Source organism: Podarcis liolepis (assembly GCF_965112155.1).
Source record: "Podarcis liolepis genome assembly, chromosome: Z".
Lineage (NCBI taxonomy): Eukaryota > Metazoa > Chordata > Lepidosauria > Squamata > Lacertidae > Podarcis > Podarcis liolepis.
Genome location: NC_139570.1, coordinates 39,798,555 through 39,817,271, shown reverse-complemented (window position 1 = coordinate 39,817,271; position 18,717 = coordinate 39,798,555). Strand labels below are relative to the sequence as shown.

At 47.5% G+C, this 18,717-nt stretch overlaps 1 protein-coding gene across 6 annotated transcripts in view; it reads right to left on the bottom strand.

Annotated features, from left to right (window-relative positions):
* MVB12B (multivesicular body subunit 12B) overlaps positions 1 to 18,249 on the bottom strand; it is a 102,433-nt gene extending 84,184 nt beyond the window's left edge. The window contains exons 1-2 of one of the 6 annotated variants that reach the window (XR_014521623.1): positions 17,390 to 17,673; positions 4,776 to 4,898 (exon numbers count right to left, since the gene is read on the bottom strand). Coding sequence is in view for 5 of the 6 variants with exons in the window: in XM_083486016.1 (XP_083342142.1) it covers positions 4,776 to 4,898; positions 17,203 to 17,268 (189 nt within the window). In the remaining variant the exon portion in view is untranslated. Of the gene's footprint in view, positions 1 to 4,775; positions 4,899 to 17,202; positions 17,686 to 17,749 lie in introns of those variants that run through there. The other 5 variants (XM_083486019.1, XM_083486018.1, XM_083486017.1 and 2 more) reach the window with 5 other exon arrangements.
* Between the last annotated feature and the right edge of the window lie 468 nt (positions 18,250 to 18,717).

Sequence of the window (18,717 nt, the reverse complement as noted above, 5' to 3'; positions counted from 1 at the left end):
AGTAGGTAACCTGTAGGGGACGCGGGTGGCGCTCTGGGCAAAACCTCAGCGCCAAGGGCTTGCCGATCGCATGGTCGGCGGTTCGAATCCCCACGGCGGGGTGAGCTCCCGTCTTTTGGTCCCAGCTCCTGCCCACCTAGCAGTTCAAAAGCACCCCTAAGTGCAAGTAGATAAATAGGTACCGCTTTATAGCGGGAAGGCAAACGGCGTTGCCGTGTGCTGCTCTGGTGCTGGCTCGCCAGAGCAGCTTCGTCACGCTGGCCACGTGACCCGGAAGTGTCTCCGGACAGCGCTGGCCCCCGGCCTCTTAAGTGAGATGGGTGCACAACCCTAGAGTCGGACACGACTGGCCCGTACGGGCAGGGGTACCTTTACCTAGGTAACCTGTGCTACCCACCCTCTCTACTGCATCAAAAGTAGAAGATAAATCTGCTCCAAGGGTTTCCAAATTCAACACCCAGAGAAGCTTAAGTGTCTACAACCTGCATGGATCATGCAAAAGATGAGAGGCTGCATGGTTTTCGCAAGGGTTGATCAACTCTTGCTAACCAGAGGGCTGAGGAATGAAAAATCCATGCACAATCCTTTTCATCCCCCACCAAGCTCTTGAATTTCACCACGGTTCATGCACTTTCAAGAGTTTTATTGCACTCATAAGGACTAGCAACCTGTTGCTTGTTTTTGGAATCATACCCCTCAGGATGGCTTTTGTTTATACACCAAATGATGCAATGCATACAGTTCTATCAAAATCATACCAAAAAAGGGGGTGGAACATACACTAAACGTTTAGTTTGCATTAATATGAATAAACAAGGTTGCAATCCTATCCCCTCTTACCTGGGAGTAAGCCCCACTAAATTTGAAAGGACATACTTCCAATTAGACATGGGACTGCATTCTACCATGTTCTACTCACAGTAGACCCACTGAAATTAATGAACCTAACTTAGCTATGATCACTTGGTCTACTCTGAACCAACACCGGCTACTCCAGAATGTCTCTGAGCATATTCCGAGTGTAGGAATTAGTTTTCATCATTTTGGTTGAGCTGAGGCCACTGTACTTTTATGCACAAATCTTCTGACAAGCTCTCTTCATTTCAGCCTCATTGATCAGGTGGAAAAAGTGGTTTTGTTTTTCTATTGTTAAACAGTTGCCAGTCGGAAACCCTCACAGATCAGCTTTAGTTGAGATTCCTGAATTACCAGGGGTTGGTCTAAATGACCCTAGGGGTCCCTTCCAACTCTACAATTCCATGATTCTAAAAACTACTTTTGAATTCAAACTGGCCTGACTCCCAGGTAAATGCCCAATGTTCCAATTAGTGATAAATTAAAAGGCACCACCCTGCATTCCCCAAATCTATCACCTCCATCCCATGCTTATAATCTTTTGCAGGTTTTTGAGGAATGTGGGTGGAAGAAAAGAGTTGTATCCCCCACAAAAAAAATATTTTTTTATGTTAACATTGTTCACGGCTGAATTTGTGGAGTCGCTGCTTAGAACGCTCCATCATAGGTTAGGCATCCTTTTTAGCAATCAGAATACATTCTCTAAGACAAGAACCAAAAACCCAGCTGAGCTCCGGGGAGACTTCACACTCTTGTTCAACAACAGTTCATCAACATCCACATTCTCCCCCCCCCCCCCAAGGATCAGGTTCATGCATCTGCTTTTTCGCTACATACCTCCAGCTGGCTGGTTTCAGATTCCCTGTCCCCAAAAAGCACCTCCCTTCCCAAATCCAAGCTCAGATATAGGGTGATCAACCAGTCAACCTAACTCAAAAGCATCTGCTCTGGCTGACTCTCTTAAGCTCCTTCCCAGCTTCAGCCACCTGTATCCTTACAATACACAGGAGGGGAGCCTCAGGCCTGGGAGCAGAATCTGACCCTTGGGATTCTTCCCTAGGTTACTTCCCCTTCCCCGCCACTTCCCCTCCCTGGCTGGAATGTACGCATGACATTCCAACAGGCGTGAGGTTCCAGAGAGTAGATGCTGTCACGCGAAAATATAGATTTCTCGCAAGTCCGGAACAAACATTATGCGACACTTGCACGAGAGCCACTTCCGCAAAGGGATGCGATTAATTAAGTGGGCAGTGCTGCTCTGAAGCCTGAAACAACGCATGCTTCCATGTGGAGCCATACATTCTGGGGCAGGTTGTATCCATTTGCAAGGGGAAACCCAGCCAGATGGGCAGGGTATAAATAATAAATTTACTCTTCTTCTTCTTGACGGTGAAGGAGCTGCTGCAGAATCAAGAGGACATGGATGGTGAAGGAGTGGCTACTGTGACCTGCAACATCTGTGCCATATTTGTGGGGCTATCTTTGAATGTGACCCGGAAACTGCAATTACCGTATTTTTTGCACCATAACACTCACTTTTTTCCTCCTAGAAAGTAAGGGGAAATGTCTGTGCGTGTTATGGAGGAAATGCCTACGGGTGGCATGCCTACGGATTTTCCTCCTCTAAAAACAACGTGCGTGTTATGGTCGGGTGCGTGTTATAGAGCGAAAAATACGGGTAATCCAGAATGCAGCAGCTAGACTGGTGACTGGGAGTGGCTGCCGGGACCACATAACACCGGTCCTGAGAGATCTGCATTGGCTCCCAGTACGTTCCCGAGCACAATTCAAAGTGTTGGTGCTGACCTTTAAAGCCCTAAATGGCCTCGGTCCTGTATACCTGAAGGAGCATCTCTACCCCCATTGTTCTGCCCAGACACTGAGGTCCAGCACCAAGGGCCTTCTGGTGGTTCCCTAATTGTGAGAAGTGAGGTTACAGGGAACCAGGCAGAGGGCCTTCTTGGTAGTGGCACCCACCCTGTGGAATGCCCTCCCTTCAGATGTGAAGGAAATAAGCAGCTACCATCTCTTTAAGAGACATCTGAAGGCAGCCCTGTTTGGGAAGTTTTTAATATTTAATGCTGTATTGTTTTTAACATTCGATTGGGAGCTGCCCAGAGTGCCTTGCGGAAACTCAGCCAGATGGGCGGGGTATAAATAATAAATTATTTATCCTGCTACAGAACGCGCAAGAGTATACTTCTAGCAAGTGCAAACTGGTTGCCTTGCTGGAAGAGAAGGTGCAGCAACCTGAGGCCCACTCAGCCACACTTCAGGCTATAGGACAAGATGCGGAGTTTTTCGATACAGCTGAGTGAACTGCACTGGAAGAGCAAGACAGGTGGGGTGCCCCTTGGGAGGAGGGAGACCGCCCATTCCAAGAGACAAAACCCTGGAGGAAAATGATACAGGAGTGAACAGAGGAGAACATCCAACATGATCAAGGTCTGGAAACCAAGCCTTATGAGGAATGGTTGAGGGAGCTGGGTATGTTTAGCCTGGAAAAGAGGAGACTGGGAGGAGATATGACAGCCACCTTCAAATATCTTAAAGGCTGTCACATGGAAGATGGAGCAAGCTTGTTTTCTCCTGCTCTGGAGGGTAGGACTCAAACAGACGTCTTCCAGTTACGAGAAAGAAGATTCCAACTAAACATCAGGAATAACTTTCTGAGTGTAAAAGCTGTTTGACAGTGGAACAGACTCTCTCGGGAGGTTGTGAACTCTGCTGCCTTGGAGGTTTTTAAGCAGAGGTTGGATGGCCACCTGTCAGGGATGCTTTAGCTGAGATTCCTGCATTGCAGGGGGTTGGACTAGATGACCCCTGGGATACCTTCCAATTCTATGAGACAGGCACCCTCCTGGCTGAACTTCAGGCACATGACAAAGTCTTCCTCACTCCAGCAGAAAATGCCTGCTGGTCAGACTTTGCTTTTGTGACAGATTTTTTATTCTCTGTGTGGTTTATTTATATGCACACTGCTCAGAAATGCAAATAATTAAGCAGTACCTAAATAACACAAGCAGAACAAAAAGAAATTAATGACAGGTATGTATAGCCCTCCAGGTTAATACAGCCACTGGAGGGCAAATCTCCAGAAGGCGCTTTCTGCATAGCAAAGTGTGTAATATGAACCAAGGTCAGTAGGCAGGAAGCCAACAGGCCTATCGCTACATAGCAAGACTTGTTGCCAGAACAAACAGAAAAATATTTAACCCAGGCAGGTCCCCATGCAATATAGCAGGAAAGGAGACCAAAACGTGGAAGCCTGTGTTACGCTCTGTATTAAAGGAATATGTAACCAAGCTCAAAAATATCAATATAAGCATTCAAAAGACTTCCATTTGCTTCACCACCCCCAAACTTCTAGTCCAGGGGGTCGTGGACGTCAGACCTGGGGTTGATTGCAGCATTCTAGGCCTTTCCATGTGGCTCTTGGAACTCTTCCCAAGGCCGTGTCCCTCACTGAACTCAAGCATTTTTGCCTGGTGGGAAGGCAAACTTGAACTCTGGTTGCTGGATGGAAGACAGAGAGGTGTACATGTGTGCTCACAGAAGCCAGGGACAACCTGCCCCACTCACTATGGCACTTGGCCCCCAGGGAAGTTGTCCAGAAGGGAATGTGGCCCCATAGCTCTAGACCTCGGAGCAAAGATGGGAGCCTGGAAACTAAAAATCTCATACGCTAGAAAACTACTTCTTATTAGGATATGAGGAAGTAAGTAAGTGAGTAAGCAGTGCTTACGGAAGCAAAGCAACTAGAGACAAGTCATCAGGATGAATGCAGATTTTCTGTGCACGAAATTAAAAAGAATTCGAAACCCACATAATCCAGATTCAATGCCATGAAAACTCAGAGAGAGATATTTAGGATTTTGTATTAAGGAGGGAAAATACAAGACAACTCATTTTGTACTTACGACATCGTAATTTGTAGGCGCTCGGTTCCGGGAAGCAACGACCCCGACTCCAGTGATTGGGTCCATGGACACATCTGGCAAGGCATCAGCAAGTTCTCTAACCTCAGGCATCGTGGACTGTTCCTGAAAGAGTGAAGAAGATTTAGAGGGAGGGCAAGGTCAGCGGGCAAAAAGCCAGTGGGCTGCCCTATCACACAGTATAACAAGAGGCTGCCAAAATAAACACCCTTGGCTGGGCACACCTAACTCAAAGTGGCATTTGCAGCTGATAAAAACTCACTTGAATTGACTCCCTTTTCTGATAGGCTCTCAACTAGGTTCAGCTAAGGATCACTGCCTGAGGAACGTTTAACCCAGGCAGGTCTTCATCCGAGAGAAGCAAAAGACGCCCAAGGGTGGTAGCCTACTTTTTAAAAAGGAGAAAGAAACTGCACCCAGGTCTGCATTTGCAAATAATGGGTTTACTGACTGAAAACCTTAAGGACTAGAGTCCTTAAGGACCAGTCCCCCAAAAGCTCACACCTGAAGGAGGAAGAACAAGACCAACAGGCTTCAGACCTCAAAGCAGAGTGGAAACATTCACAATATTGCAACCCCTGCAAGTACCAGGAGAATCAACATGTAGGTGGGAGTTGCAGGGGAGCTCCTATCATAGGAGAAAGGGGTTGCACCTGGGTGACAAAGCCCAGGGGGGCAATTAAATCTAGCAAAGAATGTGGAGCAGGAGAAAACAGCAATAAATAACTTTTCGTAGTGCTCCAATTTAGGTAAAGGACAGCAGAGGTCCTCCAGCCCTGGCCTAAGGGCTAAGACGCATGTTATACAATCATTTCCATGTGGTTGGAGACTCAGAAAGCTACACCCACAATATACAGCATGCTAACATTGCAAGGACCCCTATTTAAGGAGACAGGTGACCCCCAGGTGCACAGTGAGCACCTGCCTTGGGCCCTCTCTCAGTGGCTAAAGCAAATAGCACGGAATAGTTCGCCTAAAGCATTGAGCTGCGTTCAGGTGACTAGGATCAGACCCATGGGTGGGTGGGAAATTGTAATCTCACAGATCTTAACAAGAGACAAATCAGGCAGTAAAGTGATGTTGCAGGATACTAAAGCAGGAAAGAAATAAAAAGGATTCAAAAGTGGAACGCAGGTGCACTTACATTGAAAGTTCACACCCACACCATCTATTTAAAGCATTTTGTTTCCCCCAAAGAACCCCAGGAACTGTAGTCTACACCTCACAGAGCTCCAGTCCTCAGTACCCTTAAAACAAACTAGAGTTCTCAGGTTCTTAGGGGCTCAAGCCATGGGCTTTAAATATAGCTTGGGGATGTGACCCAAAGGCAGCCCCCCATCCACAAATGTATATATCAAAAAAAGAAAAAAATACATTTTTTTAAATAGAAGCAATACAATATAACACTCCGAAAAATGGGGGAATTACAGTAAAAAGGCAGGTGCAACACACATGACATATCATGACGTCCTCAGGGGATAAAAAGTCCCACTGTTGCCAAATGTCCATAACTGCCCTTGATCTGTGTCTCTGTTAGTCTTTGCTGCAGGCATATGCAATAAAGTTCTGCTGGGTGGTGTAAAATGACTACGGTAACTTTTTTCCTTGACTAACCCATATTTTACATGTGATTTTCTCCCATTACAGTGGTACCTCGCAAGACGAATGCCTCGCAAGACAAAAAACTCGCTAGACGAAAGGTTTTTCCGTTCGCGATTTGCCTCGCAAGACGAATTTCCCTATGGGCTTGTTTCGCAAGACGAAAACGTCTCGCGACTTTTTTTTCTTTGTCTAAAAACAAAGACATGTTTTGTTTATAAAGTTAATTTATTTTCCCATCAATTTTTGAACTGCTCTTTACAGTATGTGTGACTTTAAAGAGCAGTTAATAAACTGTTGTTGTACCAAATTTGGCTTTGTTTGGACTTTTTTTGACCATAGGAACGCATTAATTGATTTTCAATGCATTCCTATGGGATTTCGTGATTCGCAAGACGAAAAATTCGCTAGACGACAAAACTTGCGGAACGAATTAATTTCGTCTTGCGGGGCACCACTGTATTGCTAAAGTCCAAATTGTTCGGTACCAAGCTGATAGGTTTAGGCCATCCAGATTTTTCCACTGCCGTATGAAGTCACATTTAGGAAATGCGAAGTCCTTGGTCTTGAGATCCCTATTATGTCCCATAAGCATAGAAAACAAAAATTAATTCTGGTGTAAATTCAACACTATCTCCTGTAATACGGTGTTCTTTCAAACTTGGGTCACCAGGTATTGTTGTTGGACTACAGCTCCCATCATCCTTTGCCACTGGGCTGAGCTGGCTGGAGATGCTGCAAATTGTAGTTCCAACAAAGTCTAGGTTGAAGAAGGCTGGTACAGGTGCCACACAGCGTCAGGGATTAGCACAGGGCTGTCAACGTGGATGTCCTCCAGAAGATGTGGACTACAACTCCCATCAGCCCCAGTGAAGCTTCAGCGCAACATCAGGAGGGCATCAGCCCTGGCTTAGTGGGTGGCTCCTCCCTGTCTTGCCCAACTATAAGTGAAGGACAGTGAGTGGAGCATCTCTTGAAAGCACATAGAACTATGGCATGGGTAGAGAATCTTGGGCAGGGACGTCAAGTGAGGCCTTCAAATTCTCCCAGTCCAATCCCCAAGGATCTCTCCCCACCCAGGCCACAAACTTCACCCTCTCTGAGTGCTGTTAACTGGCTGGAGTGTGTCCCTGAACTGTGATGACGCATTTCCCCTGCCATAATGGAGACGCAGGTGTGTGGAAACGGCTCGTGTGTGCCTGGCTGCTGTGATGCAGCCGTTAATACAACAGTACAAATTAACTTGTGCTGCCCCATCCGCTTTCACCTCTGTCTTGACCACCCTTGGTCCGCAGATGTGAATATGGCTGAAAACTGCTCCGCACCCCTGATCTACGGAGCGTTCCCCCTTACTATGTGATCAACCAACCACTATATATCTAGGGACAAAGAACACTTTGGGTTAACAGGCAGGCGGAGAGACTTACAAGGTGGTCAAGGCTGAAGACCCCTCAGTGAACTAGCCTGAACCCTGCAACCATCATCTGAGGCCCTTCTTCGTGTGCTGGTGGGTGGCAACAAGACAGCAGTCCTTTTCTTCAGCGGCTCCCCATTTGTGGAATGCTCTCCCCAGTAAGGCCCACCTTACGCCTTCATTATACATCATTAGGACCAGGCAAAAACATTCCTCTTCTCCCAGGCATTTCGCTGATTAAACAATCTATGGCCTTTTAAACAGGGGGAGGTATTTTTTTGTTGCTTATCATATTATCTATTTTTGTGTTTTCACATGGTAAACTACCCTGTGATCCTCAGATAAAGGGTGGTATAGAAGTAATTTAATAAATTAAAATGATGATAAAGAGCAGCCTAGTGGAACAGTGGCCATCTTTCAGAAAAAGGGCAGCATTTGCCAAGTGACCAAGTCAGGCATTCCTGGATGTACTTTGGCAGAAAGAACTACGTTCTCTCACCCCTGTTAGAAGATGCCAACAATAATCTGCCTTTGGGTTCCGGTGGGGGCGGGGGGCACGCAGTAAAAAAGAGAGAAAAGAGCAAAGCCATTGTCGGCTTGGAAGCACAAAAGCCTTCTTGTGGGTGTGTGACTCAGAGCGAGCGGCAGGGGGCGGGCAGGAAACCCAGCATCAATTCGGACTTTGTCATTGGGTGCACAAAGACCCATTTTATAAAAGGGGTGGATGGTGGAGGGGGGGGAGGAAAGGCGGAAAGGGAGAAAACTCAGGCCCTTCTATACCAGGTGGGGGCAACTGCCCACTTTCTTAGGGGGTGGAATGGGGGAGCAAATAACAGGGCCCACCCCCCACTTTCCAGCAGAGGAAACACCAGGTGCCTCTGAACACTCAAATCTACATCCACTGTGCATTCTGTTTTTCTCCACTTTGGGGAGTCAACTTGTGGTGGAAAGACGCCAGTGTCTAATTAATGCTGATGAGTGAAGTTCTTGCATGCTAACTAGCAATGTGCCTTTCCCACACACTTATTTTGCCCCATTTCCCCCTCCCCTTCTCTCACATATCTCCCACCCCCAAACAACTCTTCTGGGTTTCCTATTGCTTAGACCCTTTGGACTGGCTCACCTATTTGAATATGCATAGTATGTCACTTATTATCTCCAGGATGGTGAGCAGTAAGAGAGAGGCACTATCTCTCACGGGAACAGCACACCTAGGAAACTGACATGCCCAGTCAGGCCACTGGGTCCATTTGAGAACACTGGCTCAGCTCATATCTAACACTAAGCCCAACCATAATCATAACCATTATATTTATGATTAAATGTGATACAAAAAAATAGGGGTGTTTGGCTTTTGCTGCCCAACTCCCCAAGGAACTGAGCCCCCCAAGTCCATGATTGGGCAGAGATGAATGGATGGAGGCAGGTTGCAGTGAAAGCAAGGCAGATCTTTACTTTTCTGTTGCAACAGAGCTCAGGAATATCACACCTTGGCCTGCCTTAGCCATAGTAAACCCACTTTGTGTGTGATGTAATTTCTGACTGTTTGTAGAGGGGATGTCCTTCTTCTCCACGCCAAAATGAAAACCCTTAAAAGAGATGTTTCTTCTTGGTTATGGTCCTCTCTTGCCTCCTTGCTAGGAGGGGAGAGAAGTCTGTTGCAACAGAAAAATAAAGATCTGCCTTGCTTTTACTGCATCCTGCCTCCATCCACTCATCTCTGACTGATCATGGACTTAGGGGACTCAGTCCCTTGGGGAGTACGACAGCAAAAGCCAACCACCCCTCTTTTTCTATATCAAATGTATTTATATCCTACTTTTCTCTGAAGCTGGGAATCAAGGCAGGTTTCAACATTTTAAAAAATCTATTATAAAATATCAAGTTATAACAACAAACTAATTAAGGACAATTATTAAAATGCACTGGAACACATTTAGAACCAGCAAGTAAAATACAGTTTGCCCTGACGACAGCCCAGTGGTCAGCACCCTCTGCTCCTTCGTTTCCAAAGGCCTGTCAGCAGGATAACAAGGAGGGAGCCCATCTAACCTCTCTTGGGAGAGAATCCTATCTAGGGGAGCAGCCACAGAAAGGCCTCTCTCTCCTGTCACCACCTACTGGACTGGACTTTTGGTGTTAATGGGACAGAGAGGTGGCAGCTTAGCATGAACTAACCATGACTTAGCATAAACACAGAGCTATGCAAGCTCCCAGAAAGATTGTCAAAAGGTTATCATGATGACTTTAAGATGTTAGAATGTTCACATAATCGGAAGAGCTTCATATGTTTTTATTTCCAGAGGCCACTCTTTGCAGGCAAGGGGTCTCCAATTCAATACCAGGCATCTTCAATTAAAAGGTTCGAGTAACAGGCGATGGGAAACATTGCCTCTTCTCTTTGCCTATGACCCTGTAGGACCACTGCCAGACAAGAGAAATCAATACTGGGGCAGAAGGGCAAGCAGCCAGACCTGGTAGTGGGGTAGACTCCCTAGAACGAAAGAAACGCCTGCTGGGTCAGGCCAGTGGCCCATATGATTAAGCATCCTGTTCTCACAGTGGCCACCCAGATGCCCCAATGGCAGGACCTGAATGCAACAGCAACTCTTCCCTCCTGTGGTTTCCAGCCACTTGTATCCAGAAGTACTGCTGCCTCCATCAATGGAGGTAGAATGCAGTAAGAGCCTTGCTGGTGGGTCAGGACAAATCAATTGACTGATTTATGGGGAATGGAAAGGTAGGGGATAAGAGAGGAAAGTTGTTGTAGGAGGAAGAGGTGAATTTAAAAGAACCAGGAAGGAGCAATGAAAGAAACTGTTTGGCTGAGGGGGAGAATAAGGTACAAAGCTGAAATGAATGAGGGAAGAAATTACAAAGGATGGGGGTGGGGGATATTGTGGAAGTGGGAAGGAAGAATCTAAAAGACAAAGCCTTCTTGGCTTAGAGCAGGCATAGGCAAACTTGGCCCGCCAGATGATTTGGGACTACAACTCCCATCATCCCTAGCTAATAGGACCAGTGGTCAGGGATGATGGGATTTGTAGTTCCAAAACATCTGGAGGGCCAAGTTTGCCTATGCCTGGCTTAGAGCAAATTCTACCTAAAACGGGGAGGCCAAGGCCCACTATCTCCAGAGCAAAGTATCTGTAACTTGAGGAAAGCTGAGCTACGGGATTCCTTGCCACAAAGAAAACACTGTGGCAAAAAAATTAACCATCTCCAAAGATGGATGAGATATCAATAGAAACTTATGTCACTAACTGCCAAATTATTATTCCACACTCTGCCTCCATTTTGTGACTGACTCTGCCTTTACACTATGTTTTTGTAATAGAGGGGGCGGGGTGCGGGAAGAGGCAGTAATTCTCATTCATCTCAAGAAGGCCCTGGGTGCTGAAAGGTTTAAGAATTGCTGCTCTATCCTGGCCTGAAAGGAATGGCTCAAAATTTCAGCAAAACATTAACCCATTGGACACAGGAAAGACAAAATTCAAAAAAGACAATCCAGCCTCATAGAAATCCCGTGTGTTTCAGGATATACACCTCAAACACTAAGAATTGTTCCTTGCTACACGGTGCTTTTCCATTGATCCAAACAAGCTGTTTTGTCTTGTTGCTAGCTGCCTCTTTAAGGGCATTATTATTCTGCCTACAGGATGTGTCCAAATCAGACCTAAAAAGAGACCGGATATCGCTTGGGAGATTTAGATAAATATTGTTCTGAACCTTACACAGACCGTTAGATTTTGCTATCAGAGGAAGCAGCTGGCTGGGTCCCCTGAATACCCCACCTGTTTTGTTTTATTTTAATATTTGCCATCTTTTGAACTTGCCACTGTGTATTGTGTCTGATACACAACTTCAGGATGACTTCTCTTTAAAAAGAAAAGAAAAGCCATGCATTACTGCAATTGGGGGGGGGGGCTTCTTTGGTCCTTAAGCCCTGCTATGATGACTGCAGCCAAGCTAGTCACCAGGCCAAAATACTGCAGACACTCACCATGGCTGGTGGGCTCCTGGGCTCTTGAACTCCTTGTGCATCCACCTGATAGCAAGCTGCCATGACTGTCATAGGAGCAACAAGGAATGGATTTCCTAGCTTTGGAAGTTGCTGCAGGTGAGACAGAAACATGGCATGTCTACCTGGTTGGGAGATGACATGTCTTTTCAGCTCTTGAGCAACATCCTGGTTTTCAGTTGGCAACGCAAGTGTTTGCGGTGGGGAAACAGTGAACAGGAGCATAAGAAAGTAAGAAGTGTCCTGATGGATCAGGCCAGTGGCCCATCTAGCCCAGTATCCTGTTCTCACAGTGGCCAACCTCTGCACAGGAGAACTCTCCCCTCCTGTGGTTTCCAGCAAATTGGATTCAGAAGAATTACTGTGACCCTCACCCACTTTCTCCACACCATGCTTATTTCTAATGAGCTTCTATCATGTAGCCTCTTGCTTGCATTTTTGTTAAACCAAAGAGTCCCAAATACAGTGGTACCTTGCAAGACGAATGCCTCGCAAGACGAAAGAGTTTATCCCTTTTTGAGTTGCTTCGCAAGACGATTTTCCCTATGGGCTTGCTTCGCAAGACGAAAACGTCTTGCAAGTTTGTCTCCTTTTTCTTGAAACCGTTAATACCCAGGAAACCGTGCTTCGCAAGACGAAAAATTCACAAGACGAAAAACCTCGCAGAACGAATTAATTTCGTCTTGCGAGGCACCACTGTATTGCAACCTTTCCTCATATGGGGGTCGCTCCATCCCAGATCATTCTGGTTGCCTTCATGCCCAGTCAAAACTAAGCTAGGCTGGCAGTGGCTCTCCAGGCTTCAGACATTCCTGGAAATGCTGGAGATTGAACCTGAGACCATCAGCATGCAAAGCAGAAGCTGTACCACTGAGCTATGCTCCTTTCCCAGTACAGGGGCACAGGAAGCTGCCTTAGGCTGAGCCAGACCAGATGTTCTGCTCCCTAAACCACAACACTTTCTCCACTCAACAGGTCCTGGAAAATCTCCAAGCAGCGCAGCCCTACCACAGGCATGTTGCAAGGTCAATTCTGCTCTGAGCTGAAGGAGATGCGGCAATGGAGAAGGGAAATCCGATTTCCTTCACATCACACCTGATACCAGCATTGTTATCAAACAGGAAGCATGTCGCTCAGCCCTGCACAGACAGAAGCTTTAAGCCCTCCTGTGAAGCTTCCTGGAGTGAGAGCAAAGGAAGTGCAGTTTCAGCAACCTCAAAATACTCATTCTAAAAATGCTCACCCAAATTTGCATCAGGAAAGAAGTCTTCCTGCAATGACACAAAACTGCACCTGATGCACTCGGCTACATCCTCTGAAGAAACCCAGCATGAGCTGGGCAGCTGTTCTAGGGCTAGTATCTCAGCAAGGAGCAAAATGGGGGAATCTCAATGTGATCTATGAACAAGGACTGAGCATCAGAATTCATGTTGCACTACAAGCTGGCATACTTGTTGCAAGTGTGACAAGCATCAAATGTCACTCTCATAGTCAATCCACCTTGGAAGTCACACACATTGCTTTCAACCTGGACGACACCCTGCCTCTCCTTCCCTACTTTTTAAGATGTTAAAAAATCTGGCTCGAGTATCCTGCCACACAACTCCCTGGAAGCTACCTTAATCTAATATAGGTCACATCCATACCATATATTTAAAGCACTCTTATGCCACTTCCAACAGTCGCTGCTTCTTCCCAAGAATCCTGGGACCCGGAGATTAAGGGTGCTGGGAACTGTAGCTCTGTTAGAAGTCTAACAGCTCTCAGCGCTCTTAGCAAACTTCTGTCCCCAGCATTTTACAGAGGAAGCCACAGGTGTTTTTTTACTATCATGGTGCTTAAAACATAAGATCTAAGAATGTGACCTAAGGAAACATCAGAATACAGACAATGTGGTATGCTAATTGTTTGTGCCCCCCCCCAACAATTATATCTGCTCCCTGCAAACATCTAGCTCAGAATTGCCCAAACTCATTGCCCGCGACTCTCCAAGGTTTCAGGAAAGATTCTTTCCCAGTCCTACCTGGAAATACCTGGGATTGAAGCACGGACCTTTTGGGTGCAAAAATGCACAGCTCAACTAAGCTACAGCCCCATCAATTAAAAGGCCATGCAAGAGAGCCGTGTCTTTGAGAATCTGTTTAATGTGACCAGTATAGATGGGTGGAAGAGGCCTACTATCAACAGACCTGCCAGCTCAGGTGTATGTACCATGGATGCAGCATTGTCACCAGAAGCCCAGGTGGACTCTGTGTCACAGAAGGTCTGTTTTCCCAGCTTTGGCTGTGTCACCATTTCTGGACAGGTGTACTCTCATGGTCTAGCAACCTCTCCAATTGGATTACTGAGATATTTTGCTACAGGGGCTGCCCTTGAAGACCACTCGGGAACTTCAATTAATGCAGAATGTGGCTGCCTGAACTTTTAATTCCTATATAATCCCTTTTAAGCTAGTGGCCACCGACTCCCACTAACAAAAACAACACTTGCTTCTGAATGAACATGCTTAGAATCTTACTGTCAATTATGCCTCGTGTGAAAAAGTAGGCTATGTTTTGAGAGCCCTGAACTCATTCAAATGATCCTGAGTTTTAGATTTATAAAAGGAACGTTGCTCTGTATGTGTGTGTGTGTGTGTGTGTACACACGCGCACACACACACAACTGTTTGTAATTCTGTGAATTTATGTGGTGCGCCCTCTTCCCATTTCTAAACCAGGGTTGAGGAACCTGTACCCTTTCTAGATATTGCTGAACAACAGCTCCCATGGGCCCCAAATATTGATCACGCTGGTTGCAGCTGATGGGAGTTGTAGTTCAGAAACATGTGGAGGTCCACAGCTTAGCCACCCCTGTTCTAAACTTAAGTGACCCTTTATTTGCAAGTACAGTGCTCTAACCCCTTGACAATCTGGAGCTGCAGATTGCTGTTCATTTTTCTAGCCGTGATGGAGCAATCAGAACACCAGTTACCCCAACAAAGGTCCTGCAAGGTTTATCACTTTGTTTAAAGTGCTCTTAGGACAGAGCTCTCCACCCCAAAATACTACAGCGATATGTCTTAATAATACCCTTTGTATTCATGCAGCAAGGAGTTCCACAGCTCTGTGACTCTATCTTCAAAAAAATGATAAAGCTTCCCTTTCAAATTGCAAAGCCCTGTTCATTGCAAGACTGTACACTTTCGGTATTAAAAAAAATTTGATATATCTTACTGCAATGTGTTTTTTAAATGGCTCACATTAGCTGGGGCTGGAGTGTTGTAGAAATCATCCTACCTGAAGTGGTAACTAAGAGGTGGGTGTGAAGAGATGAAAAATTGCACAGGTTTGTTGTTTGTTTTTAAAAAAGAACAAGGAAAAAAATCCATGTTCATAAGAATGTATGGTAACAAGAGCCTGCTGGATTAGGCCAATAGCTTATCTAGTCCAGCATCCTGTTTTTACAGCAGTGGCCCAGATGCCCCAATGGAAAACGCTCATGCAGAACCCAATCTCAATCACAACTCCTCTCCTGTGGTATTCAGAAGCACTGCTGCATCTGACTGTGGAAGAACAACTCATTGGCAGTCTTATTCTCTATGAATATGTCCAACCTTCTTAAAGCCACCCGAGCTAATGGCCACCAGTGCCTCCAGTGGGAGCAAGTTCCCTAATTTAATTATGCGCTGCATGAAAAAACACTTGGCTTTTATCCGTTCTGAATCTTCCAATGTTCAACTTCAATGCGGACTTGATGGTCTTAATCATGGATAGGCAAACTAAGGCCCGGGGGCCGGATCTGGCTCAATCGCCTTCTAAATCCGGCCTGCGGACAGTCCGGGACTCTGTGTTTTTGCATGAGTAGAATGTGTGCTTTTATTTAAAATGCATCTCTTGGTTATTTGTGGGACATAGGAATTCGTTCATTTCCCCCCTTCAAAATATAGTCTGGGGGTCCACAAGGTCTGGGGGACAGTGGACCGGCCCCCTGCTGAAAAAGTTTGCTGACCCCTGGTCTTAACACTAAGGTAGTTGGTTCCCTCTGGCCTCCCTCTCTACTTTGCTTGACAACTAGCTCACAGATAAGGAACCTGTGACCCTCCAGGTGGACTCCAATACCCATTACTCCCTGACCCGTGGCAATGTTGGCTGGGGCTGATGGGAGCTGGAGTCCAGCAACATCTAGAGGACCACAAGTTCTCCAACCCATGACCTCGCCTGGAGAACTCAAGAGCTCACTCACAAGGATGTGACTTTTGTATTCACCTCATAAATGTATTGTCCTCTGGATCTGTCTTATGTTACCTTACTTTTTAAACAGGAAGAAACACACAATACATTTAAAGCACATTCAAGCCTGTGACACCCTCCTCAAAGGATCCTGGGAACTGTAGTTTGTCAAGTGTGCTGGGAATCGTGAGGGGAAAACTACAGTCCCCAGGCTCTCTGTTAAATGTGCTTTAATGTGTGTAGAGAGATTCTCATCAAAGGACTGGGAAATCAGCTGCCAATCAAAGCAGGGCGCACCAGCCAAGGCCAAGCAGTCAACAGTTCAACCCAGTATACAGTGGTGCTTCACAAAGTCGACAAATGGCAGGGTGGTACCAGCTGGTAGCCAGAGGGTTATAAATACCTAGCCAAAGCATCACGTGACATATTGAATAACATGGGCTGTTGTATCCAATGCTAGGCCTACTCAGAGTAGACCCACTGGAAACAACAGACCTGATTAAGCCATGGTTATTAGTTTCAGTAGGTTTACTCTGAGTAGGTCTAGCCCCACGGCATGTGCCTGGCTGGATTTCCACTGATTGGTTAGAATCTACTGATTGTTTGGGATATACACTTATAGTTTCCCCTGGATCAGGAGATGGACAAGGGATGGGAAGAGATATTTAGGCTGAAGGCCAGTCCATTGTTATGAATCCTTACCAGGAAATCATTTATTTATTCCTTAAACCAAGACCCATTCTCAGGCTCCCAGAGGATTTCGAACAAGGGAAAGCTGTGTCCACACAATGAAAGGAAGCGGCCGAGGGATGCCCCCACCATCACTAGCACCCTAGAGCACGTTTTGTTGTTTGTTTGTCGGCTTGTTTTGAGTACCTCCCCCCTCTCAATCCAGGAGAAGCATCCTATCTATTGCGGAGGAAGCCCCGCTTACAACAAAAGGCACCCCTGCAACACAAGGTGTGTGTAGGGTTTGGAGGTCACAAAACCAAAAGGTGAGGTGGGGAGGGGGGAAAGGAAGCAATGCAAAGCCCTCACCCCCAGGGAGGAAAGAGAAGCAGGGGAAGGAGAAGGCGCAGGGCCCAGTCCGGAGTGGGGGGTAAAGGGGGTGGGTGGGCCAGCCGGGCCTGGCCCCGAAGGCTCCTTGGAGGGGAGACACTTAACTGTTGCCCGGGGCGCTGGCGGCGGCTGATCCCGGCTCCCCCGTTTCAAGCAGAAGCAGCTTCTCATTGCCCGGCAGGGCGGGGAGCGGAGGCAGGAACAGGAGGAGGAGGAGAAGCGGAGAAGCAGCGGCAAGTGGGAAGGAGAGGCGGCCCTCTCAGGGCCCGCAGGCGGCGGCGGCGATCCTTACCCGGGCGGGCGCGCTAGACCGAGCCCCCGCTCCCCAACAGCCCGTTGCACCGAGCGCAGGAGCCCATCAGGAGCCGAGGCCGCCGGCGGGAGCCATGGGCGAGGGCGGAGGAAGGCGGCCGAGTCGAGCCTGGCGCCGCCTCTGAGGCGCTCCGACGAGGAGGAGAAGACACCGGCGCCGCGGCGCAAGCACAGAGCCCCCTGCCTCCCGGAGCCCGCACTGCCGCTCGCTCTGCTTTCTCGATTCACCTCCCAAGCACCCTGACCGGCCCAGAGAGAATGAATGGGCGAGCCTGGCCCCCGCCCCGAACGAGCCTCCTGCGTCCCAAGCGCAACCACCAGGGGCCCCTCGGAGACTTACGCTTTGCGCCCAGGGCGCACGCCCAGGCAGCCCTTCCCAAATGGAATCCTTTGGCCTCGTCGTCTCCACCACGCCGAGGCCTCCCGTAGAGTTGCCGTTTAAAAATACAGTAAAATTAAAAATCACGCCCGCCCTCTTTACTACCTTGGGGGAGGCTCCCGATAGGGCGAGGTGCCCCTAGCCGAACGCCTTGTTCTCGCTTCCCTATGCACGGCGTGCACGTGGTTGAACCCTAGGCGTCTCCTGGTGGTGGGGAAGAAGAGCCCCAGGGTGGCACCTGGCGAACACGAGAGCTAGAGGTGCCTCTTCGGCTGCAATCCTATGCAGCTTTGGCTCAGGAGCGCATATACAGCTTCCCAGCGCAGGAGGCAGTAATGCTTCTGAATAGCAGCTGCTGGGCACCGCGAGCGGAGAGAGTCGCTGTTGCGCGCGGGCCACGCTTTCAAACGTTCCATTAGCCTGTGAGTACAGGATGCCAGATTAGATGGGCCTTTGCCCTTTATCAAGGCTGCTGCGCATCTTCATTGAGCGATCCACTGCAATCTCCAGACCTCCTTGGGCCGTCATCTCGATTTCAGACCCTAGCTGTTGCATATATGGAATTAGGAATTATTTATTTATTGCATTTATATCCCAGCTTTCCCTCCAGTTAGCTCAAGGTGGTGTGTGTGGTTCTCCCCCATTTTATCCTCACAAAAATCCCGTGAAGAGCGTTAGGCCCATAGCTGTCAACTTTTCCCTTTTCTTGCAAGGAGTCCTATTCGGAATAAGGGAATTTCCCTTTAAAAAACGGAAACGTTGACAGCTGTGGTTAGGCCAGTGACCCTCCCTAATTTATCCAGGGTGCTTCATGACTGTAGGTAATGATCCTTGGTCTCCGAAGTCCCGGTCCAACACACTTCACCAGTACACAACACTGCCCCAGTGTGCATCAGTTGACGCTTGCTTTTGCATCAAATTGCCTTTGC